This window comes from Theobroma umbraticum, unplaced genomic scaffold (assembly GCF_002168275.2).
Source record: "Theobroma umbraticum cultivar Fairchild unplaced genomic scaffold, ASM216827v3 scaffold_77.0, whole genome shotgun sequence".
In the NCBI taxonomy this organism is placed as follows: Eukaryota; Viridiplantae; Streptophyta; class Magnoliopsida; order Malvales; family Malvaceae; genus Theobroma; species Theobroma umbraticum.
In genome coordinates, this window is record NW_018397280.1 from 241735 (window position 1) to 257925 (window position 16191).

The window sequence follows — 16191 nt, forward strand, 5'->3', positions numbered from 1 at the left end:
GTTGCCATTTAAACAGACACACGATTTGATAGCTGATAGGTTTTTCACTGATGAACACTCCACTACGTCACACTCCGAGTCATAGTTATATATGCTTCTGCTATGTATATAAAGTATATCATAAAGAAACTATGATGACACGAAGTTGCCTTATGATATGTAATGAGATGTTTAGTGACTTAGTGAATTAGCCAATGTATGGCTATGTGTATATTATGTTTAAGTCCTTAGGTAGTGTTTGATATGAGGGAAGTGAGAGTACATTCCCTGCAATGTATCCAATTAAATTACATTGTAGTGTTTGTTTTGTATCAGACCACTGCAATGTAAGATTGCAATGCAATCACATTACAGGCAAGGGATGTAATGTGATTGTAGTCTAAAACCAATGCAATCACATTATATTGCACTCTGCAATGTTCTTAAAGATAATTTTACCTTTCAACTTTATCACCTTATATAAAATATTTTATAATGTTATAATTAAAATAAAATATATAATACAAAAATAAAAAATAAAATAAAATAAAATAAAAAAATTAAAATTTATATAATATAGGTAAAACAAATTAAAATAAAATATATAAAATAAAATATATAATATAAAAAATATATTAAAAAATGAAAATAAAATATATAAGATTATAATAATAAATGAAAATAAAATATATGACATTAAAAATATATTTAAGAGATGATATTACATAAAAATTAATAATAATAATATAAATATATTAAAAATAAAATGTATAAAATTATAATAATAAATAAAAATAAAATATATGACATTAAAAATATATTTAAGAGATGATATTATATAAAAATTAATAATAAAAAATATAAATATATTAAACTTGTATTTTAATAACTATGGGTAATTTTGAAAATTAACATTACATTCTCAGCAAAGTACTTGTAAACCAAACGTTGCAATGTTATCTTTCCTGCATTTTAATTATTATTTTGCTTGTATACCAAACATTGTAATGTTATTTTCCCTGCAATTACATTACTTGCAACCAAGTTACTTACAATCACATTACCTGTAATCACATTGCATTGTAAAATACCAAACGTCACCTTAATGTTATTGCTAGCCAAGGAGTTAATGTTGAATGCTAAAAGATTTAAGTTGGTATGAGATGATGTTGGCCACGAAGCTTTATGAATATGGTATATGTGTTTATCAAGACTTAACCCTGAAGGTTTTCCAAGTCTCGTGAGCTTGCCTATCAGGCTCGTGTATGCTAGTCATGGACCCTCGAATTTAGGTCATGATAGAAACACAACCATAGTCGACTATAGTAGTTCATATTTCATTTGTCAAAATTTTTTAAGTCTAATTCACCCCTTCTTGGACATTTTTGTTACTTAATTCATTGAACTAACATTTCTAACAAAAGAAGACTCGATTTTAATTAAAATTAGTGGTCTATAGAATATGAAGCTTTTTCTAAATATATTTGATTTAAAAGCTTTCCAAAAATATTACATTCATATTATTAATGAAAGGATTTAAAACAATATAACAATATCTTATGAATTTTCATATCCTTACCCCTTATCAATTTTTTCTTATTTAGAAAAGAATAGAAGAAGAAGAATTCAGGCTCTACTCTTTAAATGGAAGGAAAAATGCATCAACTGTTAAATAAAATGCTTTAATATCTAATTATTCTAAATTTAACAGTTACTAGAATATGAACATTTTTTCAAATAAAATTGATTTATTTCTTTCAAATAATTACTTAATAAGACATGAAAAGATTGAAATCAATTTAACGGTTTATGAATTTTCATCTTCTTATCATTCTAGTCAAATTCTTAATAATATGGAACATTTTTCAAAATTGATTTTTTAAATCATTAATTAATAATGCATAGGAAAAATTGAAACTAATACAATTATGGTTAAAAAGAAATTAATGACTAGCTATTCGCAATGAGTTTTATTTCAAATTATTATCAGCATTTCAAAATTCAACAAAAATATAAGGTTTCACCATTAAAGTTACGATACATCATTAATCAACATATGTTATTTGCTAATAGCCTTGCAATAAAAATAAAAATATTTTGCTTAAAGATTATAAAGGATCACTTTTTTTTTTTCAAATTTTAATCAATTGTCATTTAAAAATAATGAGATTTCAAATTTAATTAAAGACAAGTCAAACTTGAATAGTTAATTATAGATAAAGAATAATATTGCTTATGAATTTTTAATTTTGAAAGTAAGGAAAATAAATGGTACGGACTGTGTAGCTCGCAAGGTCATCGGATAGCAACCGTACATCCACGTTGCAATGGACGATTGGTCTGACGGAAAACTTTTGGATCACGTGAGAGCTGAAGCCAAACAGGTTCACTTGCACACGGATAACGCTGGTGGGTCCCAGAGTGAACAACGTGTTGGTACAGGTCAGCATAAAGTTCACGCGCACGTCATTCCGAAAAGGCAATGATAGATGAATAGAGAGAAAGAAAGAGCAAAACAAAACGGAAAGAAAAAAAAAATAGAAATGTGAGGATAAATGAGAATTCAGCAGGGAAGCACAGACTCAAAAGCCTGACCATTTCTTTTATACAGAAGTTCTCTTGCAATTCTCAATTGAGTTGTTTTTCTTTTCTCGCGAAACAAACACAAGGTACGTGTATCAGACTTGGATTTGTCAAATTTTGATCGTCACCTCTTAGATCTCTTTGTTTATTTGATCAGCTAAAAAAATTTGTAGAGTTGAAATTGAGGTTTATCTGTGTTTCTTGTATTTTGATTGTTGTTTTAAAAAGAAAAATTACGTGGTTTTGCTTAGTGATTTGATTTTGTTTGAGGGACAGGGAGAATTCTTAAGGGAAGAAAAATAGTTGCGTGAAAAAGAATGATTGCAGTAGTTTCTGCTGAATTTTACAGACTGGGGATCTTTATTGTTTCCATTTTGCAGTTGGAATCAATAGAAAATTTTTTTCTTTTTTTTATAAAAAAAACAAAGAGATAAAACTAGTTGTGTTTTTTTTTTTTTTAGTGCAAAGAAAAAGTGCTACAGTTCAAACCTATGAGGAAAGCTAGGATCAGACCCGTTTTTCTCGTTGAGTGGCAAGTTTTATGCTTCTTTGGTTGAACTGAGAAAAAGTGGATACCACTAGCTTTTGTCTAAAGTTTGCCGCTTTGTAGAAGTTGAAGGGAAGCAAGCCTTTCCAAAGTATAGCCATATTCAACAAGTAGTTGGGATCTTTTTGACGCTTGAAATGTGCTTTTATGGTAGTTAATAGTGTTCCTTGCTTGAAAATTTATCAGGGATAACCATAAATTAGAATTATCTCAACCCCTGCCTGCTGGTCTTTTGGGTTATTGAATTTGAAACTTCCATATAGAAAGGTGCCTTAGGTCTTTAGATCAGATATTCAATTATTTACATGTCTTAGTATTTATCCTGAATTTTTGTAGATCCTGGAAAGTGGATCAGGAGATTGGTTCTTCAATGAACAGTATCTTTATGTCAATAATCAAGTTCATAGATTTGAAGTCATATTGAATATATACCAGAAGACACTTTGGAATTTGGATTTTACTTTGAAATGGAGAAAATCTGTGAATTCTGCACAACTTCAGGACCAGTTGTTTATTGCAAGGCTGATGCAGCGCATCTGTGCCTTTCCTGTGATGCAAAGGTCCATTCAGCCAATGCACTTTCCAACAGGCATCTTCGTACCCTCCTATGTGACTCATGCAGATACCGCCCATCTTATGTTCGGTGTTTGGATCACCAGATGTTCTTGTGTCGTGGTTGTGACCGAACTTTCCATGGTGCTTCTTCCCGGCACCAGAGACGTGCAGTTAGTAGTTATTTGGGGTGCCCTTCAGCTAAGGATTTTGCAGCATTGTGGGGTTTTGAATTGAATGAGCTGGAAAACAATGCTATTCAAGATCAGTCTTTATCCAATTCATGTGTTTCGGTGAATCCCGATGTGGTCAAACTGGATGATTTAGGACAGTCTTGTTCCCAAATAGGAGTCTCTTCAAGTAAATCCTGTGTGACTTTAGCCCCTGCTGCAGGATGTAATGTTGGATCAAACAGTCAACAGACCAAGGTTGGCATGGTTACTTGTTCTTAAGTAGATCTATGCAATTTGTCAATATGCTCCTTAACTGCTCTATTTTTTATCAGCTATGGTTATGCATGCATGTTGATGTTTTTAGAGACAACTTGGAGTTTATCCTCAATATGATGTCAGCAATATGCAGCAAGCTTATGTAAGCCACAGTGAGCTATCCCAAATATTGGAAGAGATCCTAAATTTCATAAAGTTCCTACCTATTAAAGGTTTATGTGTTTTAGCATTATCATGGTAAAAAATTCATCTTCTAGTCGAGTTTTGTCTAAAATTTCTATGTTGTAGATTACGTCATTTTGTAAATATATCAAATCATCCTTAATGCTAGACCAGTGTATCAGACTATGAGTTTTAATTTTTAATTTCACGCATGTTAGAAGGGTGAAGCTATTTGCTCAGGTTACCTACTAATTGCTTTTGATATGCCACTTTAATCAGAATCATTTAAAGCAATGTCATGCAGTGATATATGAACATGTTCATTGAATCCTTTTTAATGTCACTCATTTTCTGCTAACCTACTTGAACTAATTATTCGAAAGATATTCTGGTGCTGCTTAGCTGATGGTGATAGGGCTTCACTTTCAAATACATACCAGTAGCAAAAGACCTATGCATACTTGATAGGTCATATGCCTGAAATGTTCAACCCAATAGTAATATATATTTTTTTCATGCTTTTTCAACTATTATCCTCTTCATTTTCCAGTCTTTTTTTTTTCTACCACATGGTGGTCTTTTCATTTTTAAAGTGTTTGATCCACTTTTATTTTTTGTGGAATAGATCGTTTGTTTCTTCCTCAGATATGTTTCTAGGTAAATCACCTTAAAGTATTTTTCGATCAGTGGTTTTGAAATGGGTCGGCTGGTTTAAACCATGATAATAATTAAGTCAGCCGAAACTTGGAGTTCTTGTTGACTTCAAGAGTTTCCTATTGTAGTAAATTAACCTCCAGCTATTCAGGGTATTTAATAAAGATTTATAGATTAATAACATTCACTTCATGATTCCTGAGGGCTGAAGAGCTTATTACTCTTCTTAGTGTGTCCTTGTTATTGCAGGTTATTAACAAAGGTCAACAGCAGCAAAACACTTCCTTTATTTTGCAACAGATTCTTGACCTGAAAAAGCTTCAGCTCACTGAGAGAGATAGTCATTTGCCTTCTATTGGTGGCCAAGAACAAGCTGTCACATCTTCTTCAAAATGCAACTTTTCACAAAACCTTGATAGTAATCGAGTCCACGACATTGGCATCAATCTCCACCAAAGTAACAATCCAATCCAGGAGCAGAATGCAGATCCTCTCCCCTTGTCATTTTCTCATCTGGAGAATCTAGCATCATCTTCCACTTCTGGGATTCCTTTGTATGGAGAATCTTTTTGGCAATGCAAAAGTCCAATTCATGGTAGTCAGGTTTGCCCATCAATCAGAAGTCATCAAAATTTATTGTTAATTGTAGACCACTAGTCATATGTTCAAATTTCATCCATCATTGATAGACTGCAGGAGTGCCTTGAGGATAGAAAGAAGTCTTCTTTATCGTGCACAGGGTATTTGACTAGTGCTAAGCTATTTTATTTTTATGCTCTCTTGTAGCCATTTACCCCAATCCATTTCTGCTTTTGTCTTTTCATATCATGTTAGTAAGTTAGTTAGCTCACATGTGATCACTTGAAACAATTTTCTAAACCCAGGATAAATTGCAGTTATGTTGACTGCAAGCTATAATTAATAAATTTGCCCCAGCCATTGGACCTTTATCTATTCACCCAGATGCAGGCTTTTGTTGATGAGTGACTTCTGATAAACGCAAAAGTGGACTGCGAGCAACAGACATCAATAAGTTGTTTCCCGAAGCTGGAAACTATTGGGGAAGGGGAAAAAAATAGAAATAGACCATTAAAGCTCCTTCTATCGCTTTGGAGAATAACCATTATAGAAAAATTATTGCTTTTCCGTTTAACATTTAGTTTCATGCTTTCTGGCAGTGACTGTAAATCCTAATTATTTCTGATTTTGATGTTAATTAGTAGCCAATTGCAACTGCTTTGGCTATCTCTTAATGCCATGGACATTTGGCATTTCCCATGTTACCATCATAACAATATAATTGAGCATGTGAAAATGGTTTCCTGAAAGCAACAAGAATTTAAGAGTATGATAACATAAACACAAGAGATAACCACTGCTTTTTTCTGGCTGCGAGAGTAACACATAAATTTAGGGATAAAACTCTGACTTCCAATTGTAGAAACAGAAATATTATAATGTGATTTTCATAAAAAGCAGCGTTGTAACTTCCTTATTGTACAATAAATAGCCACAAAGTTGTTATAGAGTTGATTTTGGTTTAAATCTTGTCATGCCACAGTTTTTTTATTTCGTTTCATGTTTCTAATCAGTGGTTTTTATCTTATACATCTACAGAGAAAGATTTTCCTGTTTTTATAACAGTAAGGAGTATATTTTATGAGTTCCTACAAGAGTTAGTTTTGAGCATGATCTTAATACAAAAGTGCTTTGTGTTTATCAATCGAATTTGCAGTTGTGGTCTCAAAATATGCAAGACCTTGGAGTTTGTGAAGACATTTTTTGCGAAGATGATTTTAACATGCCTGATATGGAATTAACATTCCCCAATTTTGAAGACCTTTTTGGTGCTGATCAAGATCCAATCAGGGCACTGCTTGATGATAAAGATGTTTCTTGCTCATCTGTGGACAAGGATATGTCCTTCAACAAATCAGATATTGGTAATGCAAGACCAGTGAAGGTTAGGATCATGGCACTCTTTTGCATCTTATGATCGCATCCTTTACATACAGATATTACCTAGGAGGCTTTATAAAGGCATTAGAAGCTTCAAATGCAGTTTTTAAAGACATATTTGCATATGAATGACGCTGAAGAATTTTAAAATATATATACAAAGAAAGTGCAGATAAAATAAGTTGCATCATTCTTATCCTGCTATTAGTAAACTTTAGATATTATTTTTAGAGCTCTCCAGGTCAGGCATCAAGTTAAACTGAAAGGAAAGACAAATACCTCCATTAAACAACAATTACTCCAGTTATACTCCTACAATAGACTATAGATAGTCTTTTAAACAAGCAACATTGAGATATCGGTATTTGTCTTACAAGGTTATTAATTCCACACAGGTCTCTCTCTCTCTCTCTCTATATATATATATATATATTGTGGAAAATAATCTCGCCACTGTGTGTTCATATTGATGACTTCCCCTTATCTTTAAGTTATCGTGAACTTAGATATCAAGTTTACATTCTTTTAAACAACTTATACACTTTGCTTTGGATGTGGAAAGTTGAAACTAAAGCAGAATAATTTGAAGTTCCTTTAAATCTTTTGTTTGTTATGTTCCTTTCGTGCCAGGATGCTTCTGTGGCCTCATCTATTTACATCAATCAGTCTGCTCATACAGAAAATAATATGGATCCTTCTAACCACATTCATAACTTCCAGGGGATCAGTGATTCTCCTCGCCCGATTCGACCATCTTATTCAACAATGTCCTTCTCTGTTTCAAGGTTTAGTGCTGAAAGCAGTGGTACTGACTGCCCTGATAGTGGACTTTCACCAATCACACAGGTGGAAGCATCATACTTTTCACCTGACTTAGACAGCTTGCATTCAGAAGCCAGAGAAAATGCCATGCTGAGGTATAAAGAGAAGAAGAAGGCCCGACTGTGAGTATAAGGTTTCTCTTTTCTTGCTGGGTTTATAGTCTACCACTGTTTTGAACAAGTTCAGTGGATTTTATTTTTATCTCTAGTTCTTAAAAATTGGTGCGCCTGATCGAAATAAAAAAGAATAAATTCTGGTTTTTTACAACCTGAGCATTTCAAAAAGAAAAAATTCAAAACCCAACTCTTGAGCAAGTGAATCCAGATATATAGATTACCACAATTTTATACCGCAAGATAACCTCTTGATCACACTGGCATGCTTCATAAGGTTTGTAGCTTTATGATATTATAAGAAGGTAAAATCACCAGCACATCAACTGCACTTATATGTGCTAATCTTGAGAAATAATAGCAAGTTTGAACCTGAAAAATTTCAAACATTCCATTGGATTGCCTTTAAATATTTTAAAGTATTTACAGAACAAGCATTTGGGGGCTGTGAAGCTTTCAGTTCAGTAGAGACAAATATATACCAGTGTGTTACTCCCAATTTCTATTGAAAGTTCACAATGAATTAAAAGTGATCTACCTAGTGTTTTCAAGCTTCAAGTTTTGTACAAAAAAAAGTGTGTATGCGTTGCAAACAGGTGCATGTGCATGCATATGTCTATAGAAATTTCTTGCCCAATTAGCTACTTTTGTATATGATTTACTCTTTCTTACATCAGAAGCATCATCTATGATTAGGCATGAAAGACAAATTCGTTCTGCATCTCGGAAAGCTAGAACCGATGTACGGAAGAGGGTAAAAGGACGATTTCCTAAGATGGAGGACTATGATTCTGATAATGCCAATGGGACAAGGAGTTATTAAGTAGTTCCTTCGTTTATGTCTTGTACATATTATCAGTTCCAGATATATTCAAATTCAATCAATTCTTTCTCTCCCATGTATTTATAGTTTTGATCCTAACAGAAACAATAAAATTAAGGTCTTTGGTATTCATGAAAGTCATCCATGCACGTTGCACAGAAGATATTGCTGGAAAAGTTTCTAAACCTAAGTTGTCACACGTATGAAAGTTTTGAGTCTAGATATAGCATCTCCTCATGTGGAAGTTGATGTCTGTTAATTGTCGTTGAAGTAATACTTTCCTTAACAAACACCAGAAAATATATGCATCTGTTGTTAGTTGCAATGATTTAAAAGATCTGCTGATGCAAGTGGTTTTTTAATGTGTATGCAAGTATATGGTGAAAACCATCCGAATGTATAGAGGTTCGAATCTTACTTTTTAAGTAAGGGATCATGCACTGATTAATAGGTCAAATGTGAGGGTGCAATGTATGATTTTGATTATAATTGTTAGGAAATATAAAATTTGAGATTTGATGCTTGTCTTCATTAAAAAGAATTAGGAAAAAAATTACTTAGAGCACCAACTTTTGATGTGAAAGAAGAGATCATGCCACATATCGTTCGTCAAGTTAGTAAGGTTGATGAATAAAACATGGAATGGACCACGCTCATAATTGGAACGTAGGGAGAGTGATTTGGAAAGACCATCCTCAATCCTCATCTGTTGAGCCCTTTGCCCTGATAAATCCCGAGCAACAGCTACGTGGGCAAGGTGCTAAAGCACAGCATGGCCTAACTGAAATGAAAATGAAAGAGAAACCTAAAATGTTAATTGCAGAGAGGTTATATTTGGAAGAAATGTATGGCTAACTTAACAACCGTGACAATAGCCCAAAAGGGTTTTAATGTGTTAATTCACCAAACAACTTGAAAGTTAGATCTGATAGGAGAACAATTGGACAAAAAGAGGTAGTTATAATTGTGAAAAAGAAGCAAAACATGATGGCTTTCCTCTGCCCAAATGCCGTGTGTGTCTTAATCTCACTTCATGACTTGAAAATTTTGTATGACACCTCCACCCTCTCCCAACACACACACACACACAAAACCACCACCCTCCACTCTCTCAATTAACTTCAATTCCAAGCAAATTGTATTATCAAACACAATCTCTAACCGCAACCGGGCCTTGCACTTCATGTAGCTTAAGCTGTTTGTTGACCTAATATTTTTGTTTCTTTTTACAAACTGAAAACGTCCTTTAAAAAAAGAACAGGGAAAAAAATTATTGATAATTAGCTTAATCGGAATTCCTTTCATTTAAGATCAGCAATATTGGGGTCCCTTATGTTTATATTAGATTTATTTATTTATGATTTGAATTTTTGCCACAACCTGCCATTTTTATTAATTCAATGGGTCCTACAAGTTGAGAAAATGATACTAACCGTTAGATCTAAACGATCATGATCTCATGATCGCCACCCCTAGTCTAGGCTGGGACAGTTTCGGCTTCATCTCAAAATTTCAGGGGAGAAGGATTCGGGTCTGACGTGGTAATCTGGAAGGGGTATCCTGGTAGATACGATTCAACAACGAGGATATTCACGTCATTTGACAACGATCCAAATCTTGCCTTGCTGCAAATGTTCTTTTATGCTCGGTGCATGCAAATGTGATTGCTATCACCACAAATGTGAACAGGACTTTCTATCCGGTGAATTTGTCTAAAGTACTTCAGTGTTATCGCCAAATTAGCTTGGCACCGTCTAAACTAAATTAACTTGATCGATATCGAACGGCCCGCATCATTCAACGACGCTTCATCTTCGAGCACAGACAATTAGATTTATTGAATGACTTAAATGCCCTTAACAGTGTGATAATGGAGGGGCGAACTGAGTAAAAAAGGCGTTTGAAGTGGACAGGGGTAATTCTGTTATGTGATTGTTTTCAAACGGTTTTCCAGAATTCCTTTTTATTGTTTTATCCTTTTTCTCTTTCTTTGCCTTCACTTCACTGTGGCCCGCCTTTTTCCCTCCATTTCTTTCTTCTATAAACCCACTCTTCTTACTTCCTCCGTTCCTCATATTCCCTCTCTCCCTTTGTCTCCTCTCCAAACAAAACAAGCAGAAGTCTCTCTCTCTCTGTGGCTGCTCTAAAGGAAAGCCGAGGTTCTGTGTTTCAAAGGTTCAGGTGAACGCCGACTTTCATCGATTTCAATAAGTTTTACTCACTAAATCCTGTTTGTTTTTCGTGCTTTGATTCGATATCAACTAATTTTTGTGTAATTTTTCTGCTTTCTCTAAGTGCTTTTTCGAGCTTCATTCGCAAATGCAAAACGACAAAGGCTCAGCTGTATATGGCGACCTCGCAGCCAAACAATCGCACGATCTCCAGAGCGATGACATTTACTCTTCCTCACCACCTCCTCCTCTTCTGCCGCCGCCTCTCTTTTCCGCGCTCTACCATCCCCGCCTTCTCATGCAACAGCACCAAGATATGATAAACCGCCACAACCTCTGCCTCACTCGCCTCCGCGATGCTGCAAAAGAAGCGGAAGCACTCCGCCATGAGAATACCGCTCTGCGATCTGTCAACCGCGATCTCAACAAGCAACTCAGTGCTCTGATTCAAGCCTCTGTGCAGAACACCTTCGCATCGTCGGATTACAACACGACGCCGTTCGAGTTGGTGAATGCGTTACGAGGGCTTTGTCTAGGCGATGGCGGCGTAGGAGAGGAAGAGGTTGTGATGAGAGTCCGACGAGCGTGATGGAAGGTGCGGGGGATGTGGAGAGGGTTATGTTGCCAAAGAGCATATCAGTTAGGTCGAAGGATATCTGAAGATGATGAGTCAAGCTGGAGCGAGTCATCGTGGTAAAACTCGGGGGCCAACTAGGCCTGGAAATGCCACTCAACTCAGTGGAGCGGTGAGTTTCTTTCTTTCTTTCTTTTTTGTTTTTAATCTGACTCTGTTGAGATCGCAAAATTCGTAATTGCTATATTTTCATTTCTAGAGTAATATATTTTTATCACTTGCTTTTTAAACATAATAACATTTTACTTTTATTTTGTTTGGTCTTGTTTATTTAATGAATGCCTTGGTTAGTATTTGGCTTTGGAAGGAAGCAACAAACTAACTAAGCTTATGGTTGACGACGAGTCCAATTATATGAGGGGAGACTTTCCTTCCTTTTTCCTTAGTACTATTAGGGCCTTTGGGAGAACCTAGTTCAACGGACTTTGACTTTTGATAGAGCGAGAAGAATTGATTGGCCTCTATTTAAGCTGTGTAAGATGATAATTTCTTCGTTTAGATAGTTAAACGAGTAACCAGGCTTCAATTTGCCCTGTAAACCGAAATCTAATGAAACAAGGGATTGGCTAAGACGTGTCAGATTTGAATATTTGCTTGTTGCCACGGGAAGAATGTGTGGTTTGAAAATATGGTTATGATAATAGTAGTAGGTTTACAGTTGGTTCCTGTTCATCTTCATGGAAGGGCTGACTAATCCTTTAGGTGAATGTGCAGCAGAAGGTGTACGTGCAAGGAGGGAAGAAAGAGGAAGAGCCACTTGAACTGGAGGTGTATAACCAAGGCATGTTCAAGACTGAACTCTGCAACAAATGGCAAGAGACTGGTGCCTGTCCATATGGTGACCACTGTCAGTTTGCTCACGGCATTGAAGAGCTCCGCCCTGTAATCCGCCACCCTCGCTACAAGACTGAGGTCTGCAGGATGGTCCTTGCAGGCGATGTCTGTCCCTATGGCCATCGATGCCATTTTCGCCACGCACTTACTGAACAGGAGAAGTTCATGGGCCAACTCAAGCCTAGGACCGGGTAAAACTCGGGGGGTATATCATCATATTCCTTGGTTGACGTAGAGATGTTCATAATCCTGAATCCCAAATTCGTTAAAAATAATATTCTTAATGTAGGAAGTTTATAGGTATGGCGGACGCAAAATTGGAATAATTAGAACCAAAAAAAAAAAAGTTAGGAAAGATGAACTTTTGTTAGAGGCTTTCTGGTTCCGGAAGGTGGGAGATTTGTTGAGGATATTAGAGAGATTCACTATTTTTCTTCATTTTATCTTTTTTAAGCAAGGCATTAAAGCATGATACTTACATGTTTGGTGCGCTTTAAAGCAAGCAACCAAAAACTAAAAAAGCTTCGTTGTAATGATCTTTTGATTCTGGTTAAGTAAGCATCTGATTGGTGTCAATATTGATGTCATTAGCCTCATACAACTCTTGTTGGATGATCTTTTCGCCATATGCTGGATGTTTCGTCGTAAACAGTGCTATTTCTGTTCAGCTCTCTAAAGCTCATTGAAACCTCCTTCAGGTTCTCTCGGAGTAGCCCACGGAGGAATGAAATTTTGAATTGAAGCCATATTCTTATTTTGACAATAACTGGTCATGAGGGATATGGTTGGCTTGTATACGGTTCATATTCTGTTTTAAATCACTATGCTTTGATGATTGAGAAACAAGTTTCTGCATTTTAAACATTTTATGGCTACTAGTACTACAATCTTAATAAGGTCAGACTAAACACTGAATAGGAACTTTAATTAGTCTAATATAGTATAATTAGTTTCTGCATTTTAAACATTTTCATCTGAATGAATTGGAACTCTAGCTTGTAATAATACGTTATGATACGAGTGGTCAGATGTATTCGCAATATTGAAACTAATTAAAGTCAATAGCTTTTCAAGCGGGTGATGATACAGACCCAAAACCAGGCTACATTACGGCAAGTATTGTGTCGCTCGAAGCATTTATTGATCCGTCCCTGGGTGTTGTGATAAATATCATACAAACTGGCTCTTAGGAGTCAGTCACCACTTTTCACAAGTTGGTAGTGATAAATGATAGTTGCCCCAGCAGTCTTAGTTGCTACTATATAAAAAAGAAAGGTATCTTCTCTGGACAAAAGCTTAAGTACTCCACCGAAACCAAACAACTTGCTGCTTGGCTTGTGATGATGATTGAAGCTACAAAAATTCTCTCGTCCCTTCCCGTAAATCTGTATGTACTTTGTCTTGAGGAGTTAGGATTGCCATATATAGCAACTAATCAATGATCGCTAGGGAACGCTTGATGAAGAAGAGGCCCTTTGTCGAAATGCCATGGAATTTGTTTTCACTCACAGGATGGTGCATGTAGATATATAAACCAATTTACCAACATAGCTTAAAAATCATTAAAACTTTGACCCTTCAATGAAACGCATGAATTCAGGCATTTTGACATGACATGTTTTAGTAACATGTTACGTCTTGATTGGTTATACAAATTTGTATCATGCCTATTAAGGAATTAATAAAAGATAGAATATGGATCAAAAAGCTCACATATATATTTGTTAGTGTAAGCCCTACAAGCCAATTGGATTTATGTTTATAAAACATTAATTTAAATTAGTCATATTCCATGTAATATACATTATGGTTATTTATATAATGTACAAGGTATTTCTTATCCATTAGTTGACTAATAAAGAGTTATGAAACATTAATAAAGATAAAGTCCTTGGAATGTTATGGGCCTTACAAAGAAATTGTAAAAGGCTTGTAATTATAAGATTTTTATGTATCAAAGCCTTATTCCTAAATATGTTCCTGGTCATTGAATTGTCAAGAATAAAGACATTAATGATGCTCAAGGACTAGTACATGCTAAACCTTCTCACTTTGGAAGTAAGCAAGTGATCTCATATGTTGAAGTATGCGAGATACTTAGAGATAGTATGTGGGTGCTTGTTAAGGGAACAAGTTCAGTGAACATGACTTGCAATGAAAGTTCTGATAACTCTATGATATAGAGTTATTTGGGTTTAATTTTAATAGTAATTGAGCTTAATTCTCATGGTAATGCATAGAAATTAATAGGTTTTAGTTAAATTATTTTAAGTTAATTAATTTAGGTGAGTCAATCTAATCTTAGTTAATTTAATATTTAATTTGGTGTTAATGTGATTAAAGATAGGTTGTTATTGATTTAGTTGTGTTTTCGTAGGTGTTTAGAAAAGGAAGACTTTTAATGAAAGAAGGAGAACAATTTCAAGGTGCAGACTTTCACTGTATATGTTTCGATATTTCGACTATAACTCTCTCTACAGAACTTCAAATGACATGGTCTTTTGGAAAGATAAGAGAAAAATCTACAACTTTCATGTTTACCACTTTGTTTATTTTAGCTTGGAAGGTGGTCAAAAATCTTGTCGTAATTGGAGCACTACAATAGTCCTAGAGCAATTACGATTTTTACTATTTAAATGAACAAGGCGACGGCTTTGGAGGAGGTAGGTCGTGGCTTATATAATCTGATGAGGAAATCTTGATTGAAATTGAATTCTTTCTTCACCTAACTTGCCCTAACTTCAAAGTCCTATAAAAAAACTTTTCAGAGAGAACGAAACACCAGATTGACAGTTGAGAATCAAGTTGCAAACTTATTGAAAGCTGAGAAGAGTTTGAAGGATTCAAGAAGAACATTTGGAAGATTAAGATTAAAATTCTTGAGTTTTATCTTTTTGTTATTCTTTTATTTTTCTTAGTTTGATGTTATTATTTAAACTCTATTTAATGATGATGTGTGATTTGATGGGGAACTAAATTGTTTATCTAACATTATGATTGAACACAATGTATAATCTGATTTATTTATCTCTCTTTTCTTATATTTGATGGATTTAAGTTGTTTATTTTATTCTGTTCTTAATGTTTCTAATTGCCTGATTACGAATTAGATTGAATTGAAAACCTAGGGTAAACCTTGATGAAAGAGATTTAGGTAGAGTTTGAATAGAATAGCGCATGATCAAATGCACTTAGTTGATTAGGTAGTTTGATTTACATATAGGGTAGACATAGACTTATTTGTCATATGTAGCTAGGATTAGAGTACAAACTTAATGAATCTTTCTTTAATTTAATTTGCATAGACATATAGTAAATTAATTACGAGAGATATTTTTATGAGAAATTCGACAAAGACTTGTAAATAATTTAGGACTCTAGGTTTGCAACTTAATCCATTAAACGCAATTAAGAGAGAGAGAAAACAATCAGATGAAGTATTAAGGGATATTACAATCTTAGGTTTAAAGTCAATTAGATTTAATAAAATAATTTTGCTAGTTAATTTAGATTACTTTTAGTCTTTAGTTTGTTTTTCTTTTTAATTTAATTTTTAATTGTTTGGATGAAATTAAAATGCTATAATTTTAGTAGTTAACAATAGAAATTAAAACAATTCTTTGTGGGATCGATACTCTACTTTATCACTATATTACTTGTTAACGATACGTGCACTTGCATGAGAAATCAACAAGTTTTTGGCATCGTTGTCGAAGAGTTGATTTTAGTTCTTTCTTGTTAATAGTAATACCAAGCATTCCTAATCTTACTTTAGACCTTTCTTTTCTTTTTCTTTGTTTTCAAGTACTCTTGGTTAAGGTGATGAATTATTATAATTACTAATGGCCATTTGAACAATTTGAGACTAGGAGGATTATTAATGATTACGAATTAGCTATTAATGCTTTG

General features: G+C 34.3%; 2 protein-coding genes across 9 annotated transcripts; both read left to right on the plus strand.

Annotated features, from left to right (window-relative positions):
* The first annotated feature begins 2480 nt into the window (after positions 1-2480).
* Positions 2481-8925, plus strand: BBX27 (B-box zinc finger family protein). 8 transcript variants are annotated; one of them, XM_021443705.2, is made up of 7 exons: positions 2481-2648; positions 3446-4089; positions 4167-4252; positions 5157-5529; positions 6662-6889; positions 7516-7829; positions 8517-8925. In XM_021443705.2, the coding sequence occupies exons 2-7, from the start codon at positions 3577-3579 to the stop codon at positions 8641-8643; spliced, it is 1641 nt and encodes a 546-aa protein (XP_021299380.1). In that variant the 5' UTR covers positions 2481-2648; positions 3446-3576; the 3' UTR covers positions 8644-8925. The 8 variants fall into 8 exon arrangements, with proteins under 8 accessions (XP_021299380.1, XP_021299381.1, XP_021299382.1 ...); XM_021443706.2 differs by having other exon boundaries at positions 4199-4252; positions 5176-5529; XM_021443707.2 differs by having other exon boundaries at positions 7606-7829; positions 8517-8924.
* Positions 8926-10735: 1810 nt separating this feature from the next.
* Positions 10736-13075, plus strand: LOC110428046 (Zinc finger C-x8-C-x5-C-x3-H type family protein). Its single transcript, XM_021443717.2, is given in 5 exon segments — positions 10736-10824; positions 10939-11377; positions 11380-11460; positions 11463-11560; positions 12151-13075. Coding segments are annotated over 4 exon segments (921 nt in total). The 5' UTR covers positions 10736-10824; positions 10939-10962; the 3' UTR covers positions 12478-13075.
* Positions 13076-16191: the final 3116 nt, after the last annotated feature.

What these genes read in the sequence shown, in the direction of transcription:
- BBX27 (XM_021443705.2), top strand. Translation starts at nt 3,577, where the DNA reads ATGGAGAAAATCTGTGAATTCTGCACAACTTCAGGACCAGTTGTTTAT. An exon ending in GCAATATGCAGCAAGCTTAT is followed by an intron (nt 4,253 to 5,156) that starts GTAAGCCACAGT and finishes TACTCTTCTTAG; the next exon opens with TGTGTCCTTGTTATTGCAGG. An exon ending in GTCCAATTCATGGTAGTCAG is followed by an intron (nt 5,530 to 6,661) that starts GTTTGCCCATCA and finishes TCGAATTTGCAG; the next exon opens with TTGTGGTCTCAAAATATGCA.